General features: G+C 45.0%; 1 protein-coding gene across 1 annotated transcript in view; it reads left to right on the forward strand.

The window, feature by feature from the left end:
- Nucleotides 1-26,861, forward strand: part of EYA4 (EYA transcriptional coactivator and phosphatase 4) — a 470,455-nt gene that overhangs the window by 47,220 nt on the left and 396,374 nt on the right. Inside the window, exon 2 of the mRNA XM_063917364.1 lies at nt 25,346-25,445. Coding sequence (XP_063773434.1) covers nt 25,413-25,445 — 33 coding nt within the window. The 5' untranslated portion in view covers nt 25,346-25,412. The remainder of the gene's footprint in view (nt 1-25,345; nt 25,446-26,861) is intronic.

A 26,861-nucleotide genomic window follows, 5' to 3' on the forward strand; every position in this document is an offset into this window, starting at 1 on the left:
TGGATACAGCATATACACAGACACAGAGCATATGCAGTGTGAACGCACACAAGTATACGTGTGTATACGTTCAACTCAGCCCCACTCGCCTATAAATCAGGTAATGCACTAGGCTAGGGGTCGATGTATTAAAAGTCAATATAGGGGGGAAGTAGTATCATCTCACTGCTTTCCCCCCATGTATGACAGCGGCGGTGTGTGTGCAGCGACAAGATAGCATGCCGGTTTGCAGGGCAATGTAGGAGCAGTCAGTTGCATTGTCTGTTCTGACACCTGCTGCTACTGATTTTGACAGCTGCAAGTGTTGTTACCCTATCTCCACAGCAGGGACAGCACTGTCTATATCTGTGGGGGCTGCCGGCTCCGGGATGCGCTCTGGAGATATTGCGATAATAGTGTGATCCTACGCAGTGGAGACGTGCAGGGAGACACAGCACATCAACACTAGCCTTATTCACTGTGGGGCTGACGGGGATCACCGGATGCGGGAGTTTTCACTCCCAGTCTCCGGCAAACAAAATGTTCTTGTCGTTAGTGCTTACTGCTTCGCCTCGGTAAAGAGGCGAAGAAGGAAGAGTTATAACGGGACTATTATTGCCAGGGTAATATATCCCCCCTTGTTGTCCAAAAAGAATCATGGGCAAGTTAATGGAAAAATATATAAGGTTTAGTTTATCCCAACAACGGGGGTAATTCCAAGTTGATCGCAGCAGGAAATTTTTTAGCAGTTCGGCAAAACCATGTGCACTGCAGGGGGAGCAGATATAACATGTGCAGAGAGAGTTAGATTTGGGTGGGTTATTTTGTTTCTGTGCAGGGTAAATACTGGCTGCTTTATTATTACACTGCAATTTAGATTGCAGATTGAACTCACCCCACCCAAATCTAACTCTCTCTGCACATGTTATATCTGCCGCCCATGCAGTGCACATGGTTTTGCCCAACTGCTAACAAAGCTCCTGCTGCGATCAACTCAGAATTACCCCCAATATTGTCACAAAGAACCTGTTTTTGGTTTCTGCTCTTTTATAAGTGGTGTTAGAATAGGTTTGCTGTACAGTGGACTACCTGTGCTCACAATGAAACCTTGCCATTCTAGGATTCCCCTTCAGAAAAGAAATTCAGTTTTATGTAAAGGAAAAATATATGACAGGTTTCTCTAAGCCTCCTGACCTATACAGGAGCAGCACCATGATTGAAGCAAGAAGGAGAAGATGTCCAGCGGACTTACATTACTTGTGTATTTCTAGGTTATTGGCATATGCAGTGTTACAACAACTGTATGAGGTCATGGGAAATAGCACAAATGAGCTCTCCACAAAGACCTGGAAATCCATTTTCATACTGCTCAGAAATATTTAATATGAGGACAGTGGCAACAAAGAAAATAACACCTCCTCTGTTTCATGCGGTGATGGGAAATTGGTTGTACAGTATAATGCATATTTGGCGGATTGCTCTATTTCCTAAAAGTTCTTGACGGATGTTAATGGGAACTTGGTTGCATAATGTATATCTGGCAGTTTGCTCTGTGACATGTGTATGTACTTGTGCAGTATGACTAACTTGGAAAAGGAGAGGTGTATGTATATACATTACAAACATCTTAAAATGTAAATGCAATATAGTGTGCATGGTAACTATGTGTGCATACATTTAAGGAGGTACAGATGTATCCACACTCATCCATCCTGTAGCTTGGTATATTCGCGACAATCTAGGCACGTCAAGTTTTCCCTGTGTCTAGGACACACGCGTGTGTCCAAGTACGCGCGCCCATAGGAATACATGGGTGGCGTACTAAGCCACATATAGGTGTACTAAAATGCACCCAAACCTAGGATGGATGGCTACATCTGTAGTTACAAAGCTTATCTGTAGTATACCCCTTTCAGACCGCATTTGGCGGGTCGCACCTGGGAGCCGTACAAAGGGGCTTACCAGGTGTGACCCGCTCAGGCCCCTTTAACACTGCCGTCCCCAACCCGGCATATTGCCAAGTTGGGGATGTCAGCGGCGACCTGTGTGGAGGCGGTGCTTGGTGATCAGATGATCTCCAAGCGCCACCTGACCCTGTAGTATGAATGGTAAATGGGTCACATCGACCCAGCAACCCAATCACACCGCACAGCGACCTGGGTTGAAGCCGTATCCGCACTCGACCCAGGATATTTCCCCTGGCCCCATTCAGACCGCACAGCAACCCGGGTTACTCCGCGCTCATGTGCATTAACAATAGGGTTACAAGCTGGTGGTCTGGAAGGGGTATATAAGTTAGATCTTAATGGGCTTTAGTCATGAACATGCCATAGTTATGTAGGAGGACTGTTAATAAATGCAGTGCCACCTAATGGTGTATGTCAGGAACCTCACTTTATTATTGATATGTTCGGAAGCACCCTGCGCTCTAACTATTGGTCAGAGCGCAGTAATTCAACACACTCGGCTGCCTCCACCCATGATAACATTAAAAAAGGGTCACATGTCCCAGCCTTAATATAACAATTGCACTTAGGCTCGTCAATATCCAGACAAACATGTAGTCTGCTGGAAAGCCATCTATTTTGGTAATTTATCCCCAATTGCACAGGCTCAGCGACACAGACATATACGCTGTATTGTTGTGTGCCTACTGTTTCAGCAATCAATAACAATTTGTCTCACAACATCTTCAAAGGATTGGAAAACACTTTATTTACAATAGAAACATAGAATTTGATGGCAGATAAGAACCACTTGGCCCATCTAGACTGCCCCCTTTTTTTTACATAATTTTTTACTCTAACCTTGTTTGATTCTTATTTCTTTGTACGGATATCTTTATGTCTATCCCATGCATGTTTAAACTGCTCCACTGTCTTAGCTTCTACCAACTCTGATGGGTGACTATTCCACATGTCCACTACCCTTTCTGTGAAGCAATTACTCCTCAAAGTTCCCCTGAACCCCCCCTCCAGTCTCAGTGCATGTCCTCGGGTCCTATTGCTTCTCTTCATTTGGAGACTGTTTCCCTCCTGGACTTTGTTAAAACCCTTGATATATTTGAAAGTTTCTATCATGTCTCCCCTTTCCCTTCTCTGCTCCAAACTATACATATTGAGATTTCTTAGTCTTTCTGGGTATGTTTTGTGATGTAGGCAGGGACGGATCTAGACTTTTCTTTAGGGGGGGTGGTTTACTGTTTAATCTTGACTCCTCCCTCTACAGTCCCAACTCTTCCCATCTGCAATCCTAACTCCTCCTCTCTCAATTCTGACTGAACTTTTTGAGTGAGACGGAGATAGAGCTTTGTGATTGTTCTATGTACATGTGACTGTGCTATGGGGTAATTGTATTTATTAGCCCTAGTACCCACATACCAGCAAGTGAGGGGCAAATGCTCTGTAACCCTTGCTCTCCTGGATCTTCTGTGCTGCTGTGGTATAAGCTGCAGCACATCGTTCTGCCTCAGGCTCTCCCCTGAGAGCTCCCTTCTGCTCAAAAGTGGGCGTGGCTACGACTGTGTTAGAGGGGGGCGGTCGCCCCCTTCGCCCCCCCCCCCCCCAGATCCTGCCCTGGATGTAGGCCATGCACCATTTAAGTTGCCTTTCTTTGTACAGTTTCTAATGTATTAATATCTTTTTGAAGATATGGCCTCCAGTATTGAACACAGTATTCTAGATGAGGCCGTACCAATGACCTATACAGTGGCATTATTACTTCTTTATTTCTGCTCCTGATTCCTCTCCCAGTGCAGCCAAGCATCTGACTACCCTTCCTCATTGCTTTATTACATTGCTTACCTGCCTTTAAGTCACCTGAAATAATGACTCCTAGATCCCTTTCCTCTTCAGTAGTTTCCAGTATAGTGCCATTAATACTATATTTAGCCTTTGAATTTTTGAGACCCAAGTGCATGATTTTGCATTTTTTGGCATTAAACTGTAATTGCCACACTCTTGACCATTCCTCTAGTCTACCTAGATCCTCAATCATTTGTTTTACCCCACCTGGTGTGTCTACCCTGTTGCATACCTTTGTGTCATCTGCAAAAAGGCATACATTCCCTTTAATGCCATTTGCAGTGTCACCAATGAAGACATTAAAAAGCACTGGTCCAAGTACAGATCCCTGGGGTACTCCACTGTTAAAATTTCCCTCCTGTGAATGCACTCCATTTACCACAACTCTCTGTTTTCTATCCTTCAACCAAGATCTTATCCATTCAATAATCCTAAAATCCAATCCCAAACTTTCAAGTTTATTAAGCAGTCTGTGATGTGGAACAGTGTCAAAAGCCTTACTAAAGTCTTGATAAGCTATATCCATGGCTCCACCTTTATCCATCACTTTAGTCACACTGTCAAAAAAGTCAATAAGATTTGTTTGACATGATCTCCCCCCAGTGAATCCATGAATATTGGGATCCTGTAAATTGCTGTATTTGAGATAATCTACTACTCTTTCTTTTAAGAGTGTTTCCATCAATTTCCCTACTACTGATGTAAGACTCACTGGTCTGTAGTTGTTTGCCTCTTCCTTGCTTCCACTTTTGAGCAGTGGGACTACGTTTGCTCTTTTCCAGTCCTCTGGAATTACTCCTGTAGCTAATGACTGGTTGAATAATTCTGTCCAGCACCTCTTTTAGTTCTTTTAGTATCCTTGGATGTATCCCATCTGGCCCCATAGATTTGTCCACTTTCAGCTTTGAGAGTTCTGTTAGGACCTTCTCCTCTGTAAATGTACTTGTTTCATTTTCCTGAATATCCCTGCAACTTAACTGTGGCCCCTTCCCCTCTCTTTCAGTAGTAAATACTGAGCAAAAATAATTTTTAGAGCAAAAATAATATTTAGATTTTTTTTTAACAAGAAATGGTTACATAAGTACATACAGGCAAACAATCAAAATAAAAATGACAAAGTGCAGGTTGCAAACATCTATGCCAAGCCTATATTCTCCAAAGTCTGAACACAGGGGGTAATTCAGAGTTGATCGCAGCAGCAAATTTGTTAGCAGTTGGGCAAAACTATGGCCCTCATTCCGAGTTGATCGCACCAAGCAACTTTTTGCTGCTGGTGCGATCAACTAATCTCCGCCTATGGGGGAGTGTATTTTAGCATAGCAGGGCTGCGATCGCTTGGAGCAGCCCTGCTATGCTAAAAAAGTTTCCTGCAAAACAAGACCAGCCCTGGACATACCCTGTGCGACGGATCCAGCGATGATGGGCTTGGCTTTGACGTCAGACATCCGCCCTCCGTTCGCCTGGACACACCTGCGTTTTTCTTACCACTCCCCAAAAGCGGTCTCCAATGGTCAGTCGATGCCCCGGAATGCTTTCCTGCAGTCAATCTTCTTGCGATCGGCGCTGCGACCGCTTTTTCCGCTGTCAACGTCGTTGCCCGACGTGTGTGTGCATTACGGCCCCCGCACATGCGCAGTAGTGACCTGGTCGCAGCTGTGCGAATGAAAGCACCCTGCGATTTGGTCGGAATGACCCCCTATGTGCACTGCATGGGCGGCAGATATAACATGTGCAGAGAGAGTTAGATATGGGTGGGCTGTGTTCAATCTGAAATCTAAATTGCAGTGTAAAAATAAAGCAGCCAGTATTTACCCTGCACAGAAACAAAATAACCCACCCAAATCTAACTCTCTGTGCAAATGTTATATCTGCCCCCCCTGCAGTGCACATGGTTTTGCCCAACTGCTAAAAAAATTCCTGCTGCGATCAACTTGGAATTACCCCCATTATACACTTTGCGCCAGGTATAGCACATTATACACTTTGCGCAAGGTATTGCACATTATACACTTTGCGCCAGGTATAGCACATTATATACTTTGCACCAGGTAGAGCACAGGGGAAGGTGGATAGTTATTACACACACAGGGGATGGGGGTGCAGTTATACACATAGTGGAAGGGGGGCCCCAGTTATTATACACTCTCTGCAAATGTTATATCTGCTACTCCTGCAGTGCACATGGTTTTGCCCAACTGCTAACAAACTTACTGCTGCGATCAACAGAACAATGGACCTGATCGCTGCTGTGCGAAAACGCACAGGGGGCGATTATCGAACTACTGCGCATGCGCATTCGTGTGCACCGCAATTTGCAGTGACAGGATGATGCAAAAATTTTGAACGCACGGGCGTTCGCAATGTGATTGACAGGAAGAGGACGTTTGTGGGTGGTAACTGCCCGTTTTCTGGGAGTGTCTGGAAAAACGCAGGCGTTTTCAAGTAAAGTGTGTGACGTCAGCTCCGGCCCTGATCAGCCTGATTTCTTCGTACTGGAGGAGTAAGTATTGAGCTACGCACACACTGCACAGAATGGGAAAAACATTAGATGGTGAGTTTGATGCAAATGGTTTTGCAGCTGTCCGCTGACTGAGGGGAATTTTTGCACAGCGTACACATGCAATCGTACACTTGCACGGGGTGAATTTCCACTCCCGCTTGACGGCGACTATCTGATCGCAGGACAGTGTAATTTGCAGTACAACGATCAGGTCTGAATTAGGCCCTGTAGGTGGTCACACCTTGAGTGAGGTCACATAAGTCCTTGCTGAATGGGTGGATAGTTAATTGAGGCTGCTACCCTCCCTGACTTGCTCATATAACTTACTGTATAACTCAAAGTCAAATAATTGGGCATGATTTCCCTTGTGATGTGATGATCTAGAACAGTGGTTCTCAAACTCGGTCCTCAGGACCCCACACGGTTCACATTTTCCATGTCGCCCAGCAGCTGCACTGTGTATCACCAACTGCCACATTTTTAAAATCTACAGGTTCCATACCCTCCGACTGTACCTTTTTGGCCGGAACAGTACCGTTTTTTTATGGTCTGTACCGGCCAAAAAGGGCTTTGTACCGATTTTTTACTTATTAAATCTCCATAGAAAGTATAGGAAAGGGGGCGTGGCCATGCCCCCTTTACCTGTTGCCATGCCCCTTTTCCTAATTTGTACCGGTTTTTGAGGGTACAATGTTGGCGGGTATGAGGTTCTCGAACTTGGTCCTCAGGACCCCACACGGTTCATGTTTTGCAGATCACCTGTAGATTTTTTAAATGTGACAGTTGGTGATACACAGTGCACTTGCTGGGTGACATGGAAAACGTGATTCGTGTGGGGTCCTGAGAACCGAGTTTGATAACCACTGATCTAGAATATGGGGAACGATCTAGAATATGGGAAATGATGCACCCCACCTGTTAATAGACCAGATATGTCTTTATGGAAAATTGAACACTCTTCATGGTTATGGAAATATACATTTTGACTTCATAAACCATATCCATGTGATATGCCTTTAATCTAGTGTAGTTACCAATGTGGGTATCTCAATACACAGAATCTAAAGGTGCCCAGCGTGTATGCACAGCGATGATCATTAACATCGCTGGCAGGAAAATAGCTAAGTGCATACACACTGAGCTATTTTCCTGTGTCCAGCGATGTTCACGGGGGAAGGGGGGGGGGATGGAGCAATTTCCACATTAGGAGACTGTGGAAAGTGCTTCACTCGGCTGTTCAAACAGTACGACAGTCGGAGGCATCCAGGGATGTTGTGGGAATGCGCATCAGCGCTCATCGCCGGGCCATACATACTGGCCAAGTTTAAGCTCAAAGTAACTCAGATTGCCAAAGGTGAGCTACTTTTGAGCTCAAAATTGCCCAGTGTGTATAGGCCTTAACAGATATTGGACTTCACCACTCCATTAGTCTTCATCACTCCCCCTATCCAATTAACGATCAAACTATTCCTTGTAGATGTTTGTCTGTGTTACTCAAAACGCATTGGCGGCATTTGTACTTAAAGTACCTTGATTTCTGATTTGAAACCGTGGAAGGACTCCTACCTATAGCTGCCCCTGTGACTGCCCCTGTGCCACAGTATGGTTCCACACTTACTAAGGGGGGAATTCAGTTTGCCGCGGCTAATTGGTCACTGGGGGATAATTCCTTCCCGGAGGCAAGAGAAACAAAATTCCGATAAGTGCTGAGATGGAGGGTGCAGGGGTGATAGGGTAAAGCTTTGCCTAGTGCACCTAGAAACCTTGCACTGGGATTGACCTCATGCCTATTCTTTATTTCAATGGGGTTGTATCTGCACACTCGCTATTTATTAGTGCATAATTTGGAGCACAAGGCTCCAAGAGTGACCCCTATTGATTACAGATATATACTATTAATGTCGGGGGTGCTACCAACTACAGCTGAAGTAAATAGACAAGGAAAAAAGAGAAAAAAGGCTGTATTGTTGATGCACAAAACTGAGAGTGACCTAATTGTCACTATATTTTCAAAAAATTACCTAAAATTTAACTTTTATTGTTATCTAATTAAAAATGGTGTGACAATAACAAACACACAAACTACGAGTATAGACGAAACATAGAGGTTAAAATCAAGACGTATACAACATGTACCACAAGTGCAATTGAAATGATAGATGTGATTAAAGATTAAAAAATGTGTCCGCGTGTTGATTCTTATGTCCTGTTATATAATATTACTCTCAATTTTACACCAGTCTGATAGTAGTTGTGTGCAGACAATCACTATATTATTAAATGATCATTAATTGAAATATCTATGTAATGTCCACACTTATTTCACTCTTGTTTTCATATTGACAGCTGACAAAAATCTTTCAGACAGCAAGTATAATATAGTATATGAATATCAATGCTGTCTATCTATTGTACTGTATACAAACAAAGCCTTATTTAAGAAAAAATAATATAAATCACTGTATATATATCAGAGGTTTAAATACGTCCTTCTTAAGCCTTCCAAGGGATGTTTAATAAATAAGAAAAACTAGATTCACCTGCCTAGCAATCAGTGCATTACTTGCATCAAATAGTGTTTATGTGCTGATTACAGTAATATATGATGCCAGTGAAATATACTGTATTGGTGTGTCGTGAGGACTATATTCAAATCAATTGTGACCTTGATGAAATATTCAATAGTTATATGGGGCGACTGAAAAATGGGAGAGTCAGTAGCTTCCTCCTTCCTTCGCATCACTACTGTGAATATATAACTATTTATTCAATTCATTTGGTTATATCAGATGTTATTATCCTACCCTGGTAGGATAATAACATCTGATATAACCAAATGAATTGAATAAATAGTTATATATTTACAGTAGTGATACGAAGGAAGGAGGAAGCTACTGACTCTCCCATTTTTCAGTCGCCCCATATAACTATTGAATATTTCATCAAGGTCACAATTGATTTGAATATAGTCCTCACGACACACCAATACAGTATATTTCACTGGCATCATATATTACTGTAATCAGCACATAAACACTATTTGATGCAAGTAATGCACTGATTGCTAGGCAGGTGAATCTAGTTTTTCTTATTTATTAAACATCCCTTGGAAGGCTTAAGAAGGACGTATTTAAACCTCTGATATATATACAGTGATTTATATTATTTTTTCTTAAATAAGGCTTTGTTTGTATACAGAACAATAGATAGACAGCATTGATATTCATATACTATATTATACTTGCTGTCTGAAAGATTTTTGTCAGCTGTCAATATGAAAACAAGAGTGAAATAAGTGTGGACATTACATAGATATTTCAATTAATGATCATTTAATAATATAGTGATTGTCTGCACACAACTACTATCAGACTGGTGTAAAATTGAGAGTAATATTATATAACAGGACATAAGAATCAACACGCGGACACATTTTTTAATCTTTAATCACATCTATCATTTCAATTGCACTTGTGGTACATGTTGTATACGTCTTGATTTTAACCTCTATGTTTCGTCTATACTCGTAGTTTGTGTGTTTGTTATTGTCACACCATTTTTAATTAGATAACAATAAAAGTTAAATTTTAGGTAATTTTTTGAAAATATAGTGACAATTAGGTCACTCTCAGTTTTGTGCATCAACAATACAGCCTTTTTTCTCTTTTTTCCTTGTCTATTCTTTATTTCCAAAGTCCATGCTGTTCAGAGAAAGACCGGTAATGGCATGAGGATTCCAGAAATCAAGGCAAAATGTTTGTTTTGAGTCTGACTTTAAAAATGTTTAATGGTTTAAATCCAGCGATAAACACTGTGGAAAATCTGAACTTTTACAAGCTCGCACCGTATTGTATCCACTCCATATGTCTGTGTAATCCCCAAAATACTGCTTTATTTTTTATTAGCAGTATTGGACAATGTTAACATATAAACTTTACTCATTTGATACTGGTTGGAAAACCAGTGGCAGCCAAGCTATTATTGGACTACATGATAAAGCATGGCAGAAATAACAGGACTTGTAGTTCTAAAACAGCTGGATGTCCACAGGCTGATTTTTCATATTTACATTTCTACTTAACTTGCCGCCCATGAGCCAATCTTGCCACCAGGTTCAAGTGCTGCTTTATTGCCTGTAGTTCCCCTCTTCCGCTGCCTGATTGACAGGCATCAAGGTTAAGGGGGTGCCAGGGGGCTGAGAGAAGGCTGTATTTCTGAAAAGGGGGCATATTGACCCCCATTTTCTAGTATGGAAGAGTCCAGGGTCCGCGTGTCATCACACAGACTTCATGGCCTCACAGCCCCTACTTCTGTTGACCAACTGCGCAAGCTGAGGCTTACTGATGGTCGCAATGTTGTATCTGAGCTTACGACATCGGTCACAGTACAGGGATCACAGCTACAGTACATGCAGGAGATGTCTCTTCTACTGAGGTGTCTCCTGCATGCCCCTCCTAGAGATCGGATGGAAATTCAATGCTGCTTGCATACGCATTGAACTTCCGTCTATCTCTGAATCAGGCGCAGTGTCCAATTCCGACACATGCTTACTTGCCAAACTGGATGTGAACAGTGCAGTTAAAAGGAAAATGACATACCCAGGCCAAGAGTGTTGATCTGTAGTCATCTTCCTGTCCAGGACCGATTATGATCTTATTATCAGCGGTTGCAGATATTTTTGTCCAGATTTCGCAATGTCAGCTGCCAATATGGCTAGTACTAGCGGGGTCATTCAGATCTGATCGCTGCTGTGCGTTTTCTCACAGCGAGTGATCAAGTCCAAACTACGCATGTGTCTGGGCATCAATGTGCAGGCGTGTCGGGTGGCTACAACGGGCATCGGCAATCAGTGACGGGATGGTGCGAAGGATCCATTTGCACGGGGGTTTGCAAGGTGATTGACAGGAAGAGGCCATTTGTGGGTGGCAACTGACCGTTTTCAGGGAGTATCCGGAAAAACGCAGGCGGGCTCAAGCGTTTTCAGGGAGGGCGTCTGACGTCAGCTCCTGCCCCAATCAGCAGGATTCAATCTCACTGGAAGAGTAAGTCCTGGGCTGCGCAGACACTGCACAAACTGATTTTTAGCAGCTCTGCTACACATAGGAACGCACACTTGTACAGCGAAAATACACTCCCCCCTGTAGGCGACTATCTGATCGCAGGACAGCAAAAATCTGAATTAGGCCAAGCAAAGTAGTCTGAATATGGGTTTTATTTCACCTGATATTTTCACACTCGTACGCACCCTCCTATCCACAAAATTATATCATAAGTTTTATTATCAAATCAATACATACCATAGGATTTCCTATAATTGTATAACTGAGTATAAAAACCATTGAGCTAGTACATACAGTATGACATTCAGCCAATAGCTACTAATGAAAAACTGCAAACATTGTAACATTTTTCTTCAAACTGAGCCACGTCCTTTTACCTGGCATTGTCATATAGGAAGTGATCACGGGTGTCATCCCATGTGTATGTATGAACTCACCTGTCCCTGGGTCTGCTCCTGCAGGGCCAGGTTAAGGGAGGGGGGACGGGCCCTCACACACTGCTTCTTCAGTCGGAGCAGCAATTCATTAACAGCAGTCCTCTGTGTACAATCAGTCTCACGGAATAGTGAAGTGAAACCCCACGAGACACTGACTGGACCACCACGCCTGCTGCTTTGGCACGCTGTGCCTGCCCAGGATGCTGCTCCGTGACATCCAGGTAATGTAAGTAAGCATGTGTGTGGACCTGCGGGGTGGGGGTGAGGTGTTTGGCAACAATTTTAGTAGTGGGGGCCCCCATACCTTCGTTGCCCCTGGGATTTTTCGTCCCTGTGCCCCTAGCTATTTTTTCCTCTGCTCCCCCAGCACCGGAGAGGCTATATGTGACATCAGTGGTCTGTGACATCTTGTGCTCCAGCCAAATACAAAACTTAATATATCTCAGTTTTCAGCCATACACACTCAATACACAAAATTGAAAACACCTCCAAAACAGCAGTACAACCATTACCTGCAGAGAAAGTAGACAGATCACTCGTGCGGAATGCACTGAACAGTCTCCTCCTTTTCCTCGTGATGATACATCTCCCCATACTCTGGGGTCTGTTCATGCAGTAATGAAAAGCCCTGTTTCACGAAGCACTTTGGAAAACAGGGCTTTTAACTGCTTCCTCGTATTCAAGAAGGGGTATACCATGGAGAACTGAAAGATTTCTTCAGCGTTGCCCCCGTTTAGTGTAAATATTGCTTCCGGAGAGCGATTCACAGAAGAACAGAAACGTCATGTTTCTGTTTGGTTCCTCCATTTTATTTTGCCATCTGGAGATGGCAATACCTCCTTTTCTTTACTGCTTTTTTTTTCATCACGATTAGTTTTATCGACTACTGTATCTGAATGTTGTAACTCTATGAAACTGAAAATATGTGTAAAATTGTTGGAAAATGTGACTAAATGGCAAACCAATGGGATGGGCAGTACAACATAAAAAAAAGTGACTTTCCCAGTAAAAGCTGGACATGTGGTCAGTGTGTATAATGGTTGAATCATTGAATTCAGTATATCGGCTTTAGTAAGCCGCTGCTTACCGGTGGGTTGGAGATGAAAATGGAAAGTAGTGTGAAGCTCACCGGGATTTACTCTGACTGTGAGTACCATTTTATATGCTCACTTCCAACTCGCCGGGAAGTGATGACTTACAACAGCAGCTCCTCAGTAAATCCCTATGAGTAGGTAGTCAGTAAAAAAAATGCAATAGTAGGAAAGTACTTGGTAGCATTCAGGTAACCTGCGGTGCATGCACTGGGCCAAGGAACTTTTTTAAATGCCCTATGCGGAGGCACATTAGGTATGTACATTTTTCTCAATTGATGCATCTACGAGATCTGTCTAGGGAAACATTCGAGCAGACATGTACGTGGTGACAGTTGTGGCAAGGAGTACAGCACCCCCTTTTGTTTCTTAAGGTGATGGAAAATTGGTTGGGTAATGCAGATTATGGGGATTACTCTGCTTCCCATACATTTTTAAAGATGTTGATTAGTAGTTTGTTGTGGAATGCATGTATATGTGTGTATTTATTGAGTGGATGGCATTGGGAACTCAGTGGAATGGCTGGGAACCTTTGTTGCAGGTGATCCTTTAAACTGTAAGCTCCATGAGCATGGCCCTCCTCCCTCTTGTTCTCCTTACCTAATTCTTTCACACACCAGCTACACCCTTCTCCTCCTCCTTGGGCTCTCTGACCCCCCCCCCCCCCTCCTACCCACTCCACTGCTTCATTGTTTTCGTTTCCTCTGATGACCTAGACCCGTAATCTGCTAATAGGCACAGGTTTCAGGTTACACTGGCTATTTCCATCGCACCCTTTGCATCAGCGGCTTTGTTAAGAGTTGTAGTGCTATTTGTTACTTGCCTACTGTATTCTAGGTAATATTATTAATAAGATCCTTTATTTATATGGTGCTACAAGGGTTCTGCAACAAACAGCCTAATTCATGTTTGCAAAGAATTGCACAGCTGCAAGGAATTGGCTGTGCAATTCCTTGTAATTAAAATTCAAATGCAGCAGGAGACGTCCTGTAGGAGGTGTGTAGAACATACACACCTCCTACAGGTATTTGCGAGATCCGAGTGCTACATCTGAGAATGCAGCCTCAGATCACACAACCTCGGATCGCCATTGCGGTGTTTCCAGGCAGCGGTCGGACTGCACAGGCTGAGGCTTACTCAGGCTGTCAGTCACATCCGAACACCCTGGACCCATCAGGCATAATTACAACCCTATGTTCGGTGCTGTACTATGTGTGGCAGAGACAGATCCCCAGCCAGCATCTTGCGCTTTACTTACTACTAGGCTGCTCAGTACCATCACCCAGGACACATATCCTGTCAGTGTAAAGGTGCATACTCACGGTGAGATTTATCCTTGCGATTTTGACTATACAGTATAGTCAGAATCGCAAAGAAAGTTAGTGCAAATCACAAGGTGTCAGGGTTAATACCGCAAGGCTAGATAGACTGTGCAGACAAGTAAATTTTGACTATCTAGCACTAAAGTATATCCAATATTGCAAGCACACAGTCAGTATCGCATAGTCAGAATCGAAGATAGCCAAAATCTCACCGTGTGTATGCACCTTAACTGCCTTTCACTGCCATGTCAAACAGGGAGGGGTGTCCCGAGTATAGATCCACCAGTGACACCCCATGCTAAGGATCCCGGGTGACAGAAATCCTAGTTTCGACCCTGACATGAGCCATTAATGTTCAGTTCATATGAACCGTAATCAGCAGTAAGTTGCTGTACTAATTAACTTTATATCCTGAAAATACTTTTTAAACTATAGTAAAAAAAAAAAAAAAAATCAATGTTATGAACAATTTTGAGGGTAAAAATCATCAGTGTAGTGGTTAAAGCATTAATGTACCGTGTGCCACAGGAAGAAAGAACCAGTGGGGAAGGGGGGAGATAAAGGTAAATATTTAAATGCTGGTGGAGGATGGAGGGGGTAAAATGATAAAAAAAAATGGGAGAGTGAGTGCAAAAAAGGGTTTTGTTTTATTACACAGGGGGTGGTTTATAAATCATGGATTTTGTTTATGCTTCTAAGGGGGTGTGAAAAGTACTATTATTAGGATTTAAGACTGCTGGGTGAGTCCATTGCCAATAGTAGGTGGGAAGTTATTTTACAATGGTGGACTATGGACATAGGAGGGTTGGGGTGCAAAACACTATGTATATATGTATATATATAATATATATATATATATATATATATACATACATATACAAGGGCGTAGCTACCATAGGTACAGGCAGTGCAGCTATTATGGGGCCCAGAGCTGAGAGGGGCCCACCTTCCCTGTCAAAGTTACATGTGTTACATACATTTTTCACCATTGGTTGGTACATAGAGGGTCCTTTCAAACTTTTTCCTTGGGGCCTACAATATATCTAGGTATGCCCCTGGACCTGCTCATTGTAGTGTGGTATAAAATGAGCTGGAGGGCATTTTAATGTTATATAATATGAACGTGGCACTGTAATAAGGCACAACATGAATGGGGATCACTATATATCATAATGTGAATTGGGGATACTGTGCGGCATAATGTGTACTGGCAGCTCTGAAATTTGACATAGGGTGAACTTAAGCACTACTGCGATTCATAAAAGAAACTATGGCACTACTATGGGGCATGACATTAAATAAGGCTCTACTATGGTTCAAAAAATTAACTAGGGCACTATTATAGGGCATAAAATTAACAACTGCAGCAAAGAACTGTATCTCTAGAAGCATTGGGATGGGGGCCCCTTAAAAATGTTACTATGGGCCCACAAAGTTCTGGCTATGCCCCTGTAGGTATATATATATAGATATATAGATATATATATATTTAAATATATCTATACATATCTCTATATATATCTATATATATAATGCAGTAAGCTGGCACTCCTTGTCTATAGGTGTATTTTTTGCGTTGGTGCCCTCCCATTTACCGGTCCCCGAGGGTGGTCGAATATTCATACAGTGTCCATAGGGCGGCACTCATATGTCTTGTAAATCAGACACAGGATCCTGTTTATAGGTCAACGTTTCATAATATTTACTTCAGTTCATCCTGACGAAAGAATTGAAGTAAAACATCTGAACGTTGACCTATAAACGGGATCCTGTGTCTGATATACAAGACGTATGAGTGCCACCCTATGGACACTATATATATATATATATATATATATATATATATGACCAGGGACTCACATTTACACAATAGGTGTGTCCCAGAGATGCACTCCACTGCAGCCAATCCCTAGCTGCCAATGGGGGGAGAAGGTGGGGGTGTTGCAGCTGGACTTGGTGTTTCCGCAGTTGGAGGAGGGTGGGGATTCTTGGCGCTGAGTGTTCCAGCATCGGTGGTTGGGGGCAGCTTGGATTACTCAGGTGTTTCCATAATGGGGGAATCGTGTGCTCCGTGTTCCTGTGCATGGGGGCTATCTACTCCCGCAGCAGTGGCTACAGATTTTAGTGCTAATTGCAAGCTGATTGTCACTTCACTATTTCTGTGATATACATGGGATATTTGCCATATTAAAGTGTTTTAATATATTAACCATGCCATCTCTTTTATATTATTATATCATTATATGTTATTCTATTATTCTATTGAGCGCTCTTTCATCATGCATTTTTTTGTATAGGGGAGAGAGAGAGAGAGATAGAGAGAGACAGAGACTGACATATAGAGGGAGAGAACCATGGAAAGACAGACACAGGGAGAGGGAGACAGAAACAGGGAGGGAGAGACAGACATGCAGAGAGAGAGAGACAGACAGACAGACAAGAAGAGAGTGATATGGGGAGGGGGAGGGAGACTGGTATGGGAAGGGACTCAGAGAGAGGGACACAGATAGAGAGAGCTAGACACATGGAGAGAGAGAAAAACAGGCATGGGGAGAGAAGACAGTGACTACTTACCCAATCAGCTGGCCAGCCAACCCCCCCTCCAGCGTGCGAGTAACGAAACTGCTGCAAAGTCACTTCCTCACCCGACCTCTGAACTCTTAAAGGCCCATGGGAACTGCCTGAGAGGAGCTGGCCGGGTGAGGAAGTGACTCTGCAGCCTCCTCTACGTACAGCCAGCCCAGCCTCCACATACAGTAAGTATAATCAGCCAGTGCTGCAGCTGCTTATTACAGACAGAGCCTGAAGTCCTTCGTCTCCAGAGTAACATTGGTAAACTTGGGGGGGGGGCACAATCGGCAGCCACTGGTGTGAGCTCGGGTGGGGGGAGTGGCCATTGTTCGCGGCAGTCAGCACAGGAAGGGGGGTTGCTTGGTATCCTGCCAGTACAATCCACCCCTGCCGCCGAGCACAGATTTGCTCTTCCCACTGCCCAATCATTCAGTGACAGGGGCGTGCTCTCATATCAGCTGAAAGCACGCCCCTTGTCAAAGCGGCACTTCTAGAGGTGCCGCTTGCAGGGCTTATTGTAATAGGCTTTTACTGCCCGATGCCTAGCCCCGCCCCCCGCTTCCGGCCCTTTCACATAGCCAGCGAGAGGTTCTAAGAGCGGTGCCTCCGATTCACACGTAAAACTGGTTTTATACATAAAAAAGATGATTAAAATAATATAAAGGCTAAGCACATACTTATGACACATCATATGTGTCAAAAGTATCTTCTTTCTATTATGTTAATCATTTATGACAGGGGAGGCACTGCCTCTCCTGACTGCACGTCCCTGGGGGGGGGGGTAGGTGCTCCGTGTTACCGCAGCCAGCTCCGAGTGCCATGGTGGGGAGGTGGGTGCAGCTTCTGCTCTGAGCTACTACAAACGGCAGGAGGAGGGTGGGGTGTGCTGTCTGTTCCCATGATGGGGGGTTGCTGTGTTTTTCTGCGGTGGTGAGGAAGGATCAGATGCACTGTGGACCCGCAACAGAGGGGTCTGACTGTACACGTGGCGGGAGGGGGTTTGGGGTCCGGGTGCTCAGTGTTAACCTTTCGCGGCCATTACCAAGTGACATGGTGCAACATTTACACAGAGCTGCTACAAGGGGAGGAATTGACTGCATGTTCCCATGGGGGGGAAGAGGGGGGATCTGCTGACTGTTCCCGTGGGGAGGGGGGGAGATTTACAGAACCTTCATCCAGATGGAACCCTGAAAAGGTCAGGTAGGACCCACATTTTGAAAGTGATGGAGGACCCACTCTTTTTTTGGCTCACCGCGATCACCAAGGGTTTCATGTGCTGGGTGTCATGCTCATTGCCAGGGGCTTCATGCGCTGGGTTTCATGCTCATTGCCAGGGGTTTCATGCTCTTGGCGTCATGCTTGTTGCCAGGGGTTTCATGACCTGGCTCTATGTGTCATGCTTGTTTTCCCAGGGGTGGGTAATGCTCATTGCAAGGGGTAATGCTCATTACCAAGGGTAATACTTATTGGCAGGGGTGTAGCAGTGCTGGCGCCAGCCCGCCAGCACTGCTATCCTGCTAGAATCGGCACTGTCCACAGGAAATTACTAGAGATGAGCGGGTTTGGTTTCTCTGAATCCGAACCCGCCCGAACTTCATGGTTTTTTTCACGGGTCCGAGCAGACTCGGATCCTCCCGCCTTGCTCGGTTAACCCGAGCGCGCCCGAACGTCATCATGACGCTGTCGGATTCTCGCGAGACTCGGATTCTATATAAGGAGCCGCGCGTCGCCGCCATTTTCACACGTGCATTGAGATTGATAGTGAGAGGACGTGGCTGGCGTCCTCTCCATTTAGATTATAAGAGAGAGAGATTTACTGGAGCTTAGGACTAGGAGGAGTACTGTAGAAGTGTAGAGAGTGCAGAGAGTTTACTAGTGAGTGACCACCAGACAGTGCAGTTTATTTAATATATCCGTTCTCTGCCTGAAAAAAGCGATACACACAGTGACTCAGTCACATACCATATCTGTGTGCACTGCTCAGGCTCAGCCCAGTGTGCTGCATCATCTATATATATTATATATCTGTCTGACTGCTCAGCTCACACAGCTTATAATTGTGGGGGAGACTGGGGAGCACTGCAGTGCCAGTTATAGGTTATAGCAGGAGCCAGGAGTACATAATATTATATAGTGAGTGACCACCAGACAGTGCAGTTTATTTAATATATCCGTTCTCTGCCTGAAAAAAGCGATACACACAGTGACTCAGTCACATACCATATCTGTGTGCACTGCTCAGGCTCAGCCCAGTGTGCTGCATCATCTATATATATTATATATCTGTCTGACTGCTCAGCTCACACAGCTTATAATTGTGGGGGAGACTGGGGAGCACTGCAGTGCCAGTTATAGGTTATAGCAGGAGCCAGGAGTACATAATATTATATTAAAATTAAACAGTGCACACTTTTGCTGCAGGAGTGCCACTGCCAGTGTGACTGACCAGTGACCTGACCACACTGACCACCAGTATAGTTAGTAGTATACTTATATTGTGATTGCCTGAAAAAGTTAAACACTCGTCGTGTGACTTCACTTGTGTGTTTTTTTTTTTTTATTCTATAAAATAAAACTCATTCTGCTGACAGACAGTGTCCAGCAGGTCCGTCATTATATAATATATAATATATACCTGTCCGGCTGCAGTAGTGATATATATATATTTTTTATATAATTTATCATCTAGTCGCAGCAGACACAGTACGGTAGTTCACGGCTGTGGCTACCTCTGTGTCTGCACTCGGCAGGCAGTCCGTCCATAATTGTATACCACCTAACCGTGGTTTTTTTTTCTTCTTTATACATACATACTACTACGACATCTCTTTATCAACCAGTCTATATTAGCAGCAGACCCAGTACAGTACGGTAGTTCACGGCTGTGGCTACCTCTGTGTCTGCACTCGGCAGGCAGTCCGTCCATAATTGTATACCACCTAACCGTGGTTTTTTTTTCTTTCTTCTTTATACATACATAGTTACATAGACATCTCTTTATCAACCAGTCTATATTAGCAGCAGACACAGTACAGTACGGTAGTTCACGGCTGTGGCTACCTCTGTGTCTGCACTCGGCAGGCAGTCCGTCCATAATTGTATACCACCTAACCGTGGTTTTTTTTTCTTTCTTCTTTATACATACATAGTTACATAGACATCTCTTTATCAACCAGTCTATATTAGCAGCAGACACAGTACAGTACGGTAGTTCACGGCTGTGGCTACCTCTGTGTCTGCACTCGGCAGGCAGTCCGTCCATAATTGTATACCACCTAACCGTGGTTTTTTTTTCTTTCTTCTTTATACATACATAGTTACATAGACATCTCTTTATCAACCAGTCTATATTAGCAGCAGACACAGTACAGTACGGTAGTTCACGGCTGTGGCTACCTCTGTGTCTGCACTCGGCAGGCAGTCCGTCCATAATTGTATACCACCTAACCGTGGTTTTTTTTTCTTTCTTCTTTATACATACATAGTTACATAGACATCTCTTTATCAACCAGTCTATATTAGCAGCAGACACAGTACAGTACGGTAGTTCACGGCTGTGGCTACCTCTGTGTCTGCACTCGGCAGGCAGTCCGTCCATAATTGTATACCACCTAACCGTGGTTTTTTTTTCTTTCTTCTTTATACATACATACTACTACGACATCTCTTTATCAACCAGTCTATATTATTAGCAGCAGACACAGTACAGTACGGTAGTTCACGGCTGTGGCTACCTCTGTGTCTGCACTCGGCAGGCAGTCCGTCCATAATTGTATACCACCTAACCGTGGTTTTTTTTTCTTTCTTCTTTATACATACATAGTTACATAGACATCTCTTTATCAACCAGTCTATATTAGCAGCAGACACAGTACAGTACGGTAGTTCACGGCTGTGGCTACCTCTGTGTCTGCACTCGGCAGGCAGTCCATAATTGTATACTAGTATCCATCTCCATTGTTTACCTGAGGTGCCTTTTAGTTGTGCCTATTAAAATATGGAGAACAAAAATGTTGAGGTTCCAAAATTAGGGAAAGATCAAGATCCACTTCCACCTCGTGCTGAAGCTGCTGCCACTAGTCATGGCCGAGACGATGAAATGCCAGCAACGTCGTCTGCCAAGGCCGATGCCCAATGTCATAGTACAGAGCATGTCAAATCCAAAACACCAAATATCAGAAAAAAAAGGACTCCAAAACCTAAAATAAAATTGTCGGAGGAGAAGCGTAAACTTGCCAATATGCCATTTACGACACGGAGTGGCAAGGAACGGCTGAGGCCCTGGCCTATGTTCATGGCTAGTGGTTCAGCTTCACATGAGGAAGGAAGCACTCAGCCTCTCGCTAGAAAAATGAAAAGACTCAAGCTGGCAAAAGCAGCACAGCAAAGAACTGTGCATTCTTCGAAATCCCAAATCCACAAGGAGAGTCCAATTGTGTCGGTTGCGATGCCTGACCTTCCCAACACTGGACGTGAAGAGCATGCGCCTTCCACCATTTGCACGCCCCCTGCAAGTGCTGGAAGGAGCACCCGCAGTCCAGTTCCTGATAGTCAGATTGAAGATGTCAGTGTTGAAGTACACCAGGATGAGGAGGATATGGGTGTTGCTGGCGCTGGGGAGGAAATTGACCAGGAGGATTCTGATGGTGAGGTGGTTTGTTTAAGTCAGGCACCCGGGGAGACACCTGTTGTCCGTGGGAGGAATATGGCCGTTGACATGCCAGGTGAAAATACCAAAAAAATCAGCTCTTCGGTGTGGAGGTATTTCAACAGAAATGCGGACAACAGGTGTCAAGCCGTGTGTTCCCTTTGTCAAGCTGTAATAAGTAGGGGTAAGGACGTTAACCACCTCGGAACATCCTCCCTTATACGTCACCTGCAGCGCATTCATAATAAGTCAGTGACAAGTTCAAAAACTTTGGGTGACAGCGGAAGCAGTCCACTGACCAGTAAATCCCTTCCTCTTGTAACCAAGCTCACGCAAACCACCCCACCAACTCCCTCAGTGTCAATTTCCTCCTTCCCCAGGAATGCCAATAGTCCTGCAGGCCATGTCACTGGCAATTCTGACGATTCCTCTCCTGCCTGGGATTCCTCCGATGCATCCTTGCGTGTAACGCCTACTGCTGCTGGCGCTGCTGTTGTTGCTGCTGGGAGTCGATGGTCATCCCAGAGGGGAAGTCGTAAGCCCACTTGTACTACTTCCAGTAAGCAATTGACTGTTCAACAGTCCTTTGCGAGGAAGATGAAATATCACAGCAGTCATCCTGCTGCAAAGCGGATAACTGAGGCCTTGACAACTATGTTGGTGTTAGACGTGCGTCCGGTATCCGCCGTTAGTTCACAGGGAACTAGACAATTTATTGAGGCAGTGTGCCCCCGTTACCAAATACCATCTAGGTTCCACTTCTCTAGGCAGGCGACACCGAGAATGTACACGGACGTCAGAAAAAGACTCACCAGTGTCCTAAAAAATGCAGTTGTACCCAATGTCCACTTAACCACGGACATGTGGACAAGTGGAGCAGGGCAGGGTCAGGACTATATGACTGTGACAGCCCACTGGGTAGATGTATGGACTCCCGCCGCAAGAACAGCAGCGGCGGCACCAGTAGCAGCATCTCGCAAACGCCAACTCTTTCCTAGGCAGGCTACGCTTTGTATCACCGCTTTCCAGAATACGCACACAGCTGAAAACCTCTTACGGCAACTGAGGAAGATCATCGCGGAATGGCTTACCCCAATTGGACTCTCCTGTGGATTTGTGGCATCGGACAACGCCAGCAATATTGTGTGTGCATTAAATATGGGCAAATTCCAGCACGTCCCATGTTTTGCACATACCTTGAATTTGGTGGTGCAGAATTTTTTTAAAAACGACAGGGGCGTGCAAGAGATGCTGTCGGTGGCCAGAAGAATTGCTGGACACTTTCGGCGTACAGGCACCACGTACAGAAGACTGGAGCACCACCAAAAACTACTGAACCTGCCCTGCCATCATCTGAAGCAAGAAGTGGTAACGAGGTGGAATTCAACCCTCTATATGCTTCAGAGGTTGGAGGAGCAGCAAAAGGCCATTCAAGCCTATACAATTGAGCACGATATAGTAGGTGGAATGCACCTGTCTCAAGCGCAGTGGAGAATGATTTCAACGTTGTGCAAGGTTCTGATGCCCTTTGAACTTGCCACACGTGAAGTCAGTTCAGACACTGCCAGCCTGAGTCAGGTCATTCCCCTCATCAGGCTTTTGCAGAAGAAGCTGGAGACATTGAAGGAGGAGCTAACACGGAGCGATTCCGCTAGGCATGTGGGACTTGTGGATGGAGCCCTTAATTCGCTTAACAAGGATTCACGGGTGGTCAATCTGTTGAAATCAGAGCACTACATTTTGGCCACCGTGCTCGATCCTAGATTTAAAGCCTACCTTGGATCTCTCTTTCCGGCAGACACAAGTCTGCTGGGGTTGAAAGACCTGCTGGTGACAAAATTGTCAAGTCAAGCGGAACGCGACCTGTCAACATCTCCTCCTTCACATTCTCCCGCAACTGGGGGTGCGAGGAAAAGGCTCAGAATTCCGAGCCCACCCGCTGGCGGTGATGCAGGGCAGTCTGGAGCGACTGCTGATGCTGACATCTGGTCCGGACTGAAGGACCTGACAACGATTACGGACATGTCGTCTACTGTCACTGCATATGATTCTCTCAACATTGATAGAATGGTGGAGGATTATATGAGTGACCGCATCCAAGTAGGCACGTCACACAGTCCGTACTTATACTGGCAGGAAAAAGAGGCAATTTGGAGGCCCTTGCACAAACTGGCTTTATTCTACCTAAGTTGCCCTCCCACAAGTGTGTACTCAGAAAGAGTGTTTAGTGCCGCCGCTCACCTTGTCAGCAATCGGCGTACGAGGTTACATCCAGAAAATGTGGAGAAGATGATGTTCATTAAAATGAATTATAATCAATTCCTCCGCGGAGACATTGACCAGCAGCAATTGCCTCCACAAAGTACACAGGGAGCTGAGATGGTGGATTCCAGTGGGGACGAATTGATAATCTGTGAGGAGGGGGATGTACACGGTGATATATCGGAGGGTGATGATGAGGTGGACATCTTGCCTCTGTAGAGCCAGTTTGTGCAAGGAGAGATTAATTGCTTCTTTTTTGGGGGGGGTCCAAACCAACCCGTCATATCAGTCACAGTCGTGTGGCAGACCCTGTCACTGAAATGATGGGTTGGTTAAAGTGTGCATGTCCTGTTTTGTTTATACAACATAAGGGTGGGTGGGAGGGCCCAAGGACAATTCCATCTTGCACCTCTTTTTTCTTTTCTTTTTCTTTGCATCATGTGCTGATTGGGGAGGGTTTTTTGGAAGGGACATCCTGCGTGACACTGCAGTGCCACTCCTAAATGGGCCCGGTGTTTGTGTCGGCCACTAGGGTCGCTAATCTTACTCACACAGTCAGCTACCTCATTGCGCCTCTTTTTTTCTTTGCGTCATGTGCTGTTTGGGGAGGGTTTTTTGGAAGGGACATCCTGCGTGACACTGCAGTGCCACTCCTAGATGGGCCCGGTGTTTGTGTCGGCCACTAGGGTCGCTAATCTTACTCACACAGCTACCTCATTGCGCCTCTTTTTTTCTTTGCGTCATGTGCTGTTTGGGGAGGGTTTTTTGGAAGGGCCATCCTGCGTGACACTGCAGTGCCACTCCTAGATGGGCCCGGTGTTTGTGTCGGCCACTAGGGTCGCTAATCTTACTCACACAGCTACCTCATTGCGCCTCTTTTTTTCTTTGCGTCATGTGCTGTTTGGGGAGGGTTTTTTGGAAGGGCCATCCTGCGTGACACTGCAGTGCCACTCCTAGATGGGCCCGGTGTTTGTGTCGGCCACTAGGGTCGCTAATCTTACTCACACAGCTACCTCATTGCGCCTCTTTTTTTCTTTGCGTCATGTGCTGTTTGGGGAGGGTTTTTTGGAAGGGACATCCTGCGTGACACTGCAGTGCCACTCCTAGATGGGCCCGGTGTTTGTGTCGGCCACTAGGGTCGCTTATCTTACTCACACAGCGACCTCGGTGCAAATTTTAGGACTAAAAATAATATTGTGAGGTGTGAGGTATTCAGAATAGACTGAAAATGAGTGTAAATTATGGTTTTTGAGGTTAATAATACTTTGGGATCAAAATGACCCCCAAATTCTATGATTTAAGCTGTTTTTTAGTGTTTTTTGAAAAAAACACCCGAATCCAAAACACACCCGAATCCGACAAAAAAAATTCGGTGAGGTTTTGCCAAAACGCGTTCGAACCCAAAACACGGCCGCGGAACCGAACCCAAAACCAAAACACAAAACCCGAAAAATTTCAGGCGCTCATCTCTAGAAATTACATCAGTGTAGGAAATAGGTATTCAGTTATATAAACCAGCTTTAAAAACATATATTGCAGAAATACATTTTTTGAAATGAAATAATAACTAATGATGAAAGCAGCATGTTGGATGCATTGAGTGAGTTAAGTCTTCTGTGTGAAAAAAACATGCACTCAGTAAGATTTTTTTTCCCATTGTCACTGAATGCAGGAATTACATTGCGCTTACGAGAGGACTACACTCACTGCAAACATTTGGAGTCTGTTTAGAGAACTTCATGGACGACTCTCAGGACTTGAATGAGCAATCAGTAAGTATTGTAAAAATAGCATGATAAAGACTTCATTGTATTTAATTAGTTTTTTTTGCTATTTAAGTGGAAACCCAAGTATATTTTAATTAAAACCTTTAAGTAGATATTCTTTGGTAGTAAAACTTTTTTACCCCAATTGTACAGCTGCAATTATTGGAACACCTACAGTAAGTGAAAACATTGTAATGTTAGTTATTTACCTTTACTGTGTGTGTATATATATATATATATATACATGCATACATGCATGCACTCCATGAGTACTGGTATACACATCATGCAGTGACTAGCAGGGACGGTTCGACACATTGTGGCGCCCAGTGCGAAAGTTTCCACTGCCCCCACCCCATGGCAAAACAGGGGCGTGGCTTCATAGGGGAGGGGAGGGGCCACAATTATGCTCCCCAGTAGCTGTGCCCCCAGATTTGCCCCAAGTAGTTGTGCCCCCCAGTTGATTTGCCCCCAGTAGATTTGCCCACTGTAGCTGTTCCCCCTGTAGCAGTGCCCTCAGTATGTGCCCCCTGTAGTTGTGCCCCCAGTACTTGTGCCCCCCTGTAGCTTTACCCCCAGTAGCTGTGCCCCCAGTAGTTGTGCCCCAGCAGCTGTGCCCCCAGTTAATTTGCCCCCTGTAGCAGTGCCCCTAGTAGTTGTGCCCCCTGTAACTGTGCCCCTTGTAGCAGTGTCCCCTGTAGTAGTGCCCCCTGTAGCTGTGCCCCCAGTTGATTTGCCCCAGTAGCTGTTCCCCCTGTAGCATTGCCCCAGTATGTGCCCCCTGTAGTTGTGCCCCCTGTAGATGTGCCCCTTGTAGCTGTGCCCCCTGTATGTGCCCCCAGTAGTAGTGCCCCTTGTAGCTGTGCCCCCTGTATGTGCCCCCAGTAGTAGTGCCCCCAGTATGTGCCCCCTGTAGTAGCGCTGCTTTGAAACCCTAAAAGAAAAATCACAATACTTACAAGCCTCGCTCCTGCTTCCAGACCGCTGCTGCTGCTGCTGCTGTCTCCGGCCACCGGCTCCTCTCTATGCGAGAGACGGACGTCTCTCCCATAGCAGCACCGCACTGACATTAGGGGTCAATTTTGACCTCTAGCGCGAGTCAGCGACGCCGGCTGCAGCAAGTGCACACGGTGCTCGCTGCAGCCGGGAGCCGGGGAGCGGGGGAGGATAATTACTAGCGGCTCCTACCACGGCGGCGCCCTCAGGGTAGCAACGCCCCGGGCAAAAAGCCTGATTGCACGTAGCAAGAGCTGCTACTGGTGACTAGCATCGTGCCCTTGTGCAGTGAATGGCACAGAGGCACGCTGTGTTACTTCTGCAAGAGTGCCATATCGCTTACATATATATATATATATATATATAGATAGATAGATAGATAGATAGATAGATAGATAGAGAGAGATTGTTAGAATTTGTATATAC

Source organism: Pseudophryne corroboree, chromosome 4, assembly GCF_028390025.1.
Source record: "Pseudophryne corroboree isolate aPseCor3 chromosome 4, aPseCor3.hap2, whole genome shotgun sequence".
Taxonomy (NCBI): domain Eukaryota; kingdom Metazoa; phylum Chordata; class Amphibia; order Anura; family Myobatrachidae; genus Pseudophryne; species Pseudophryne corroboree.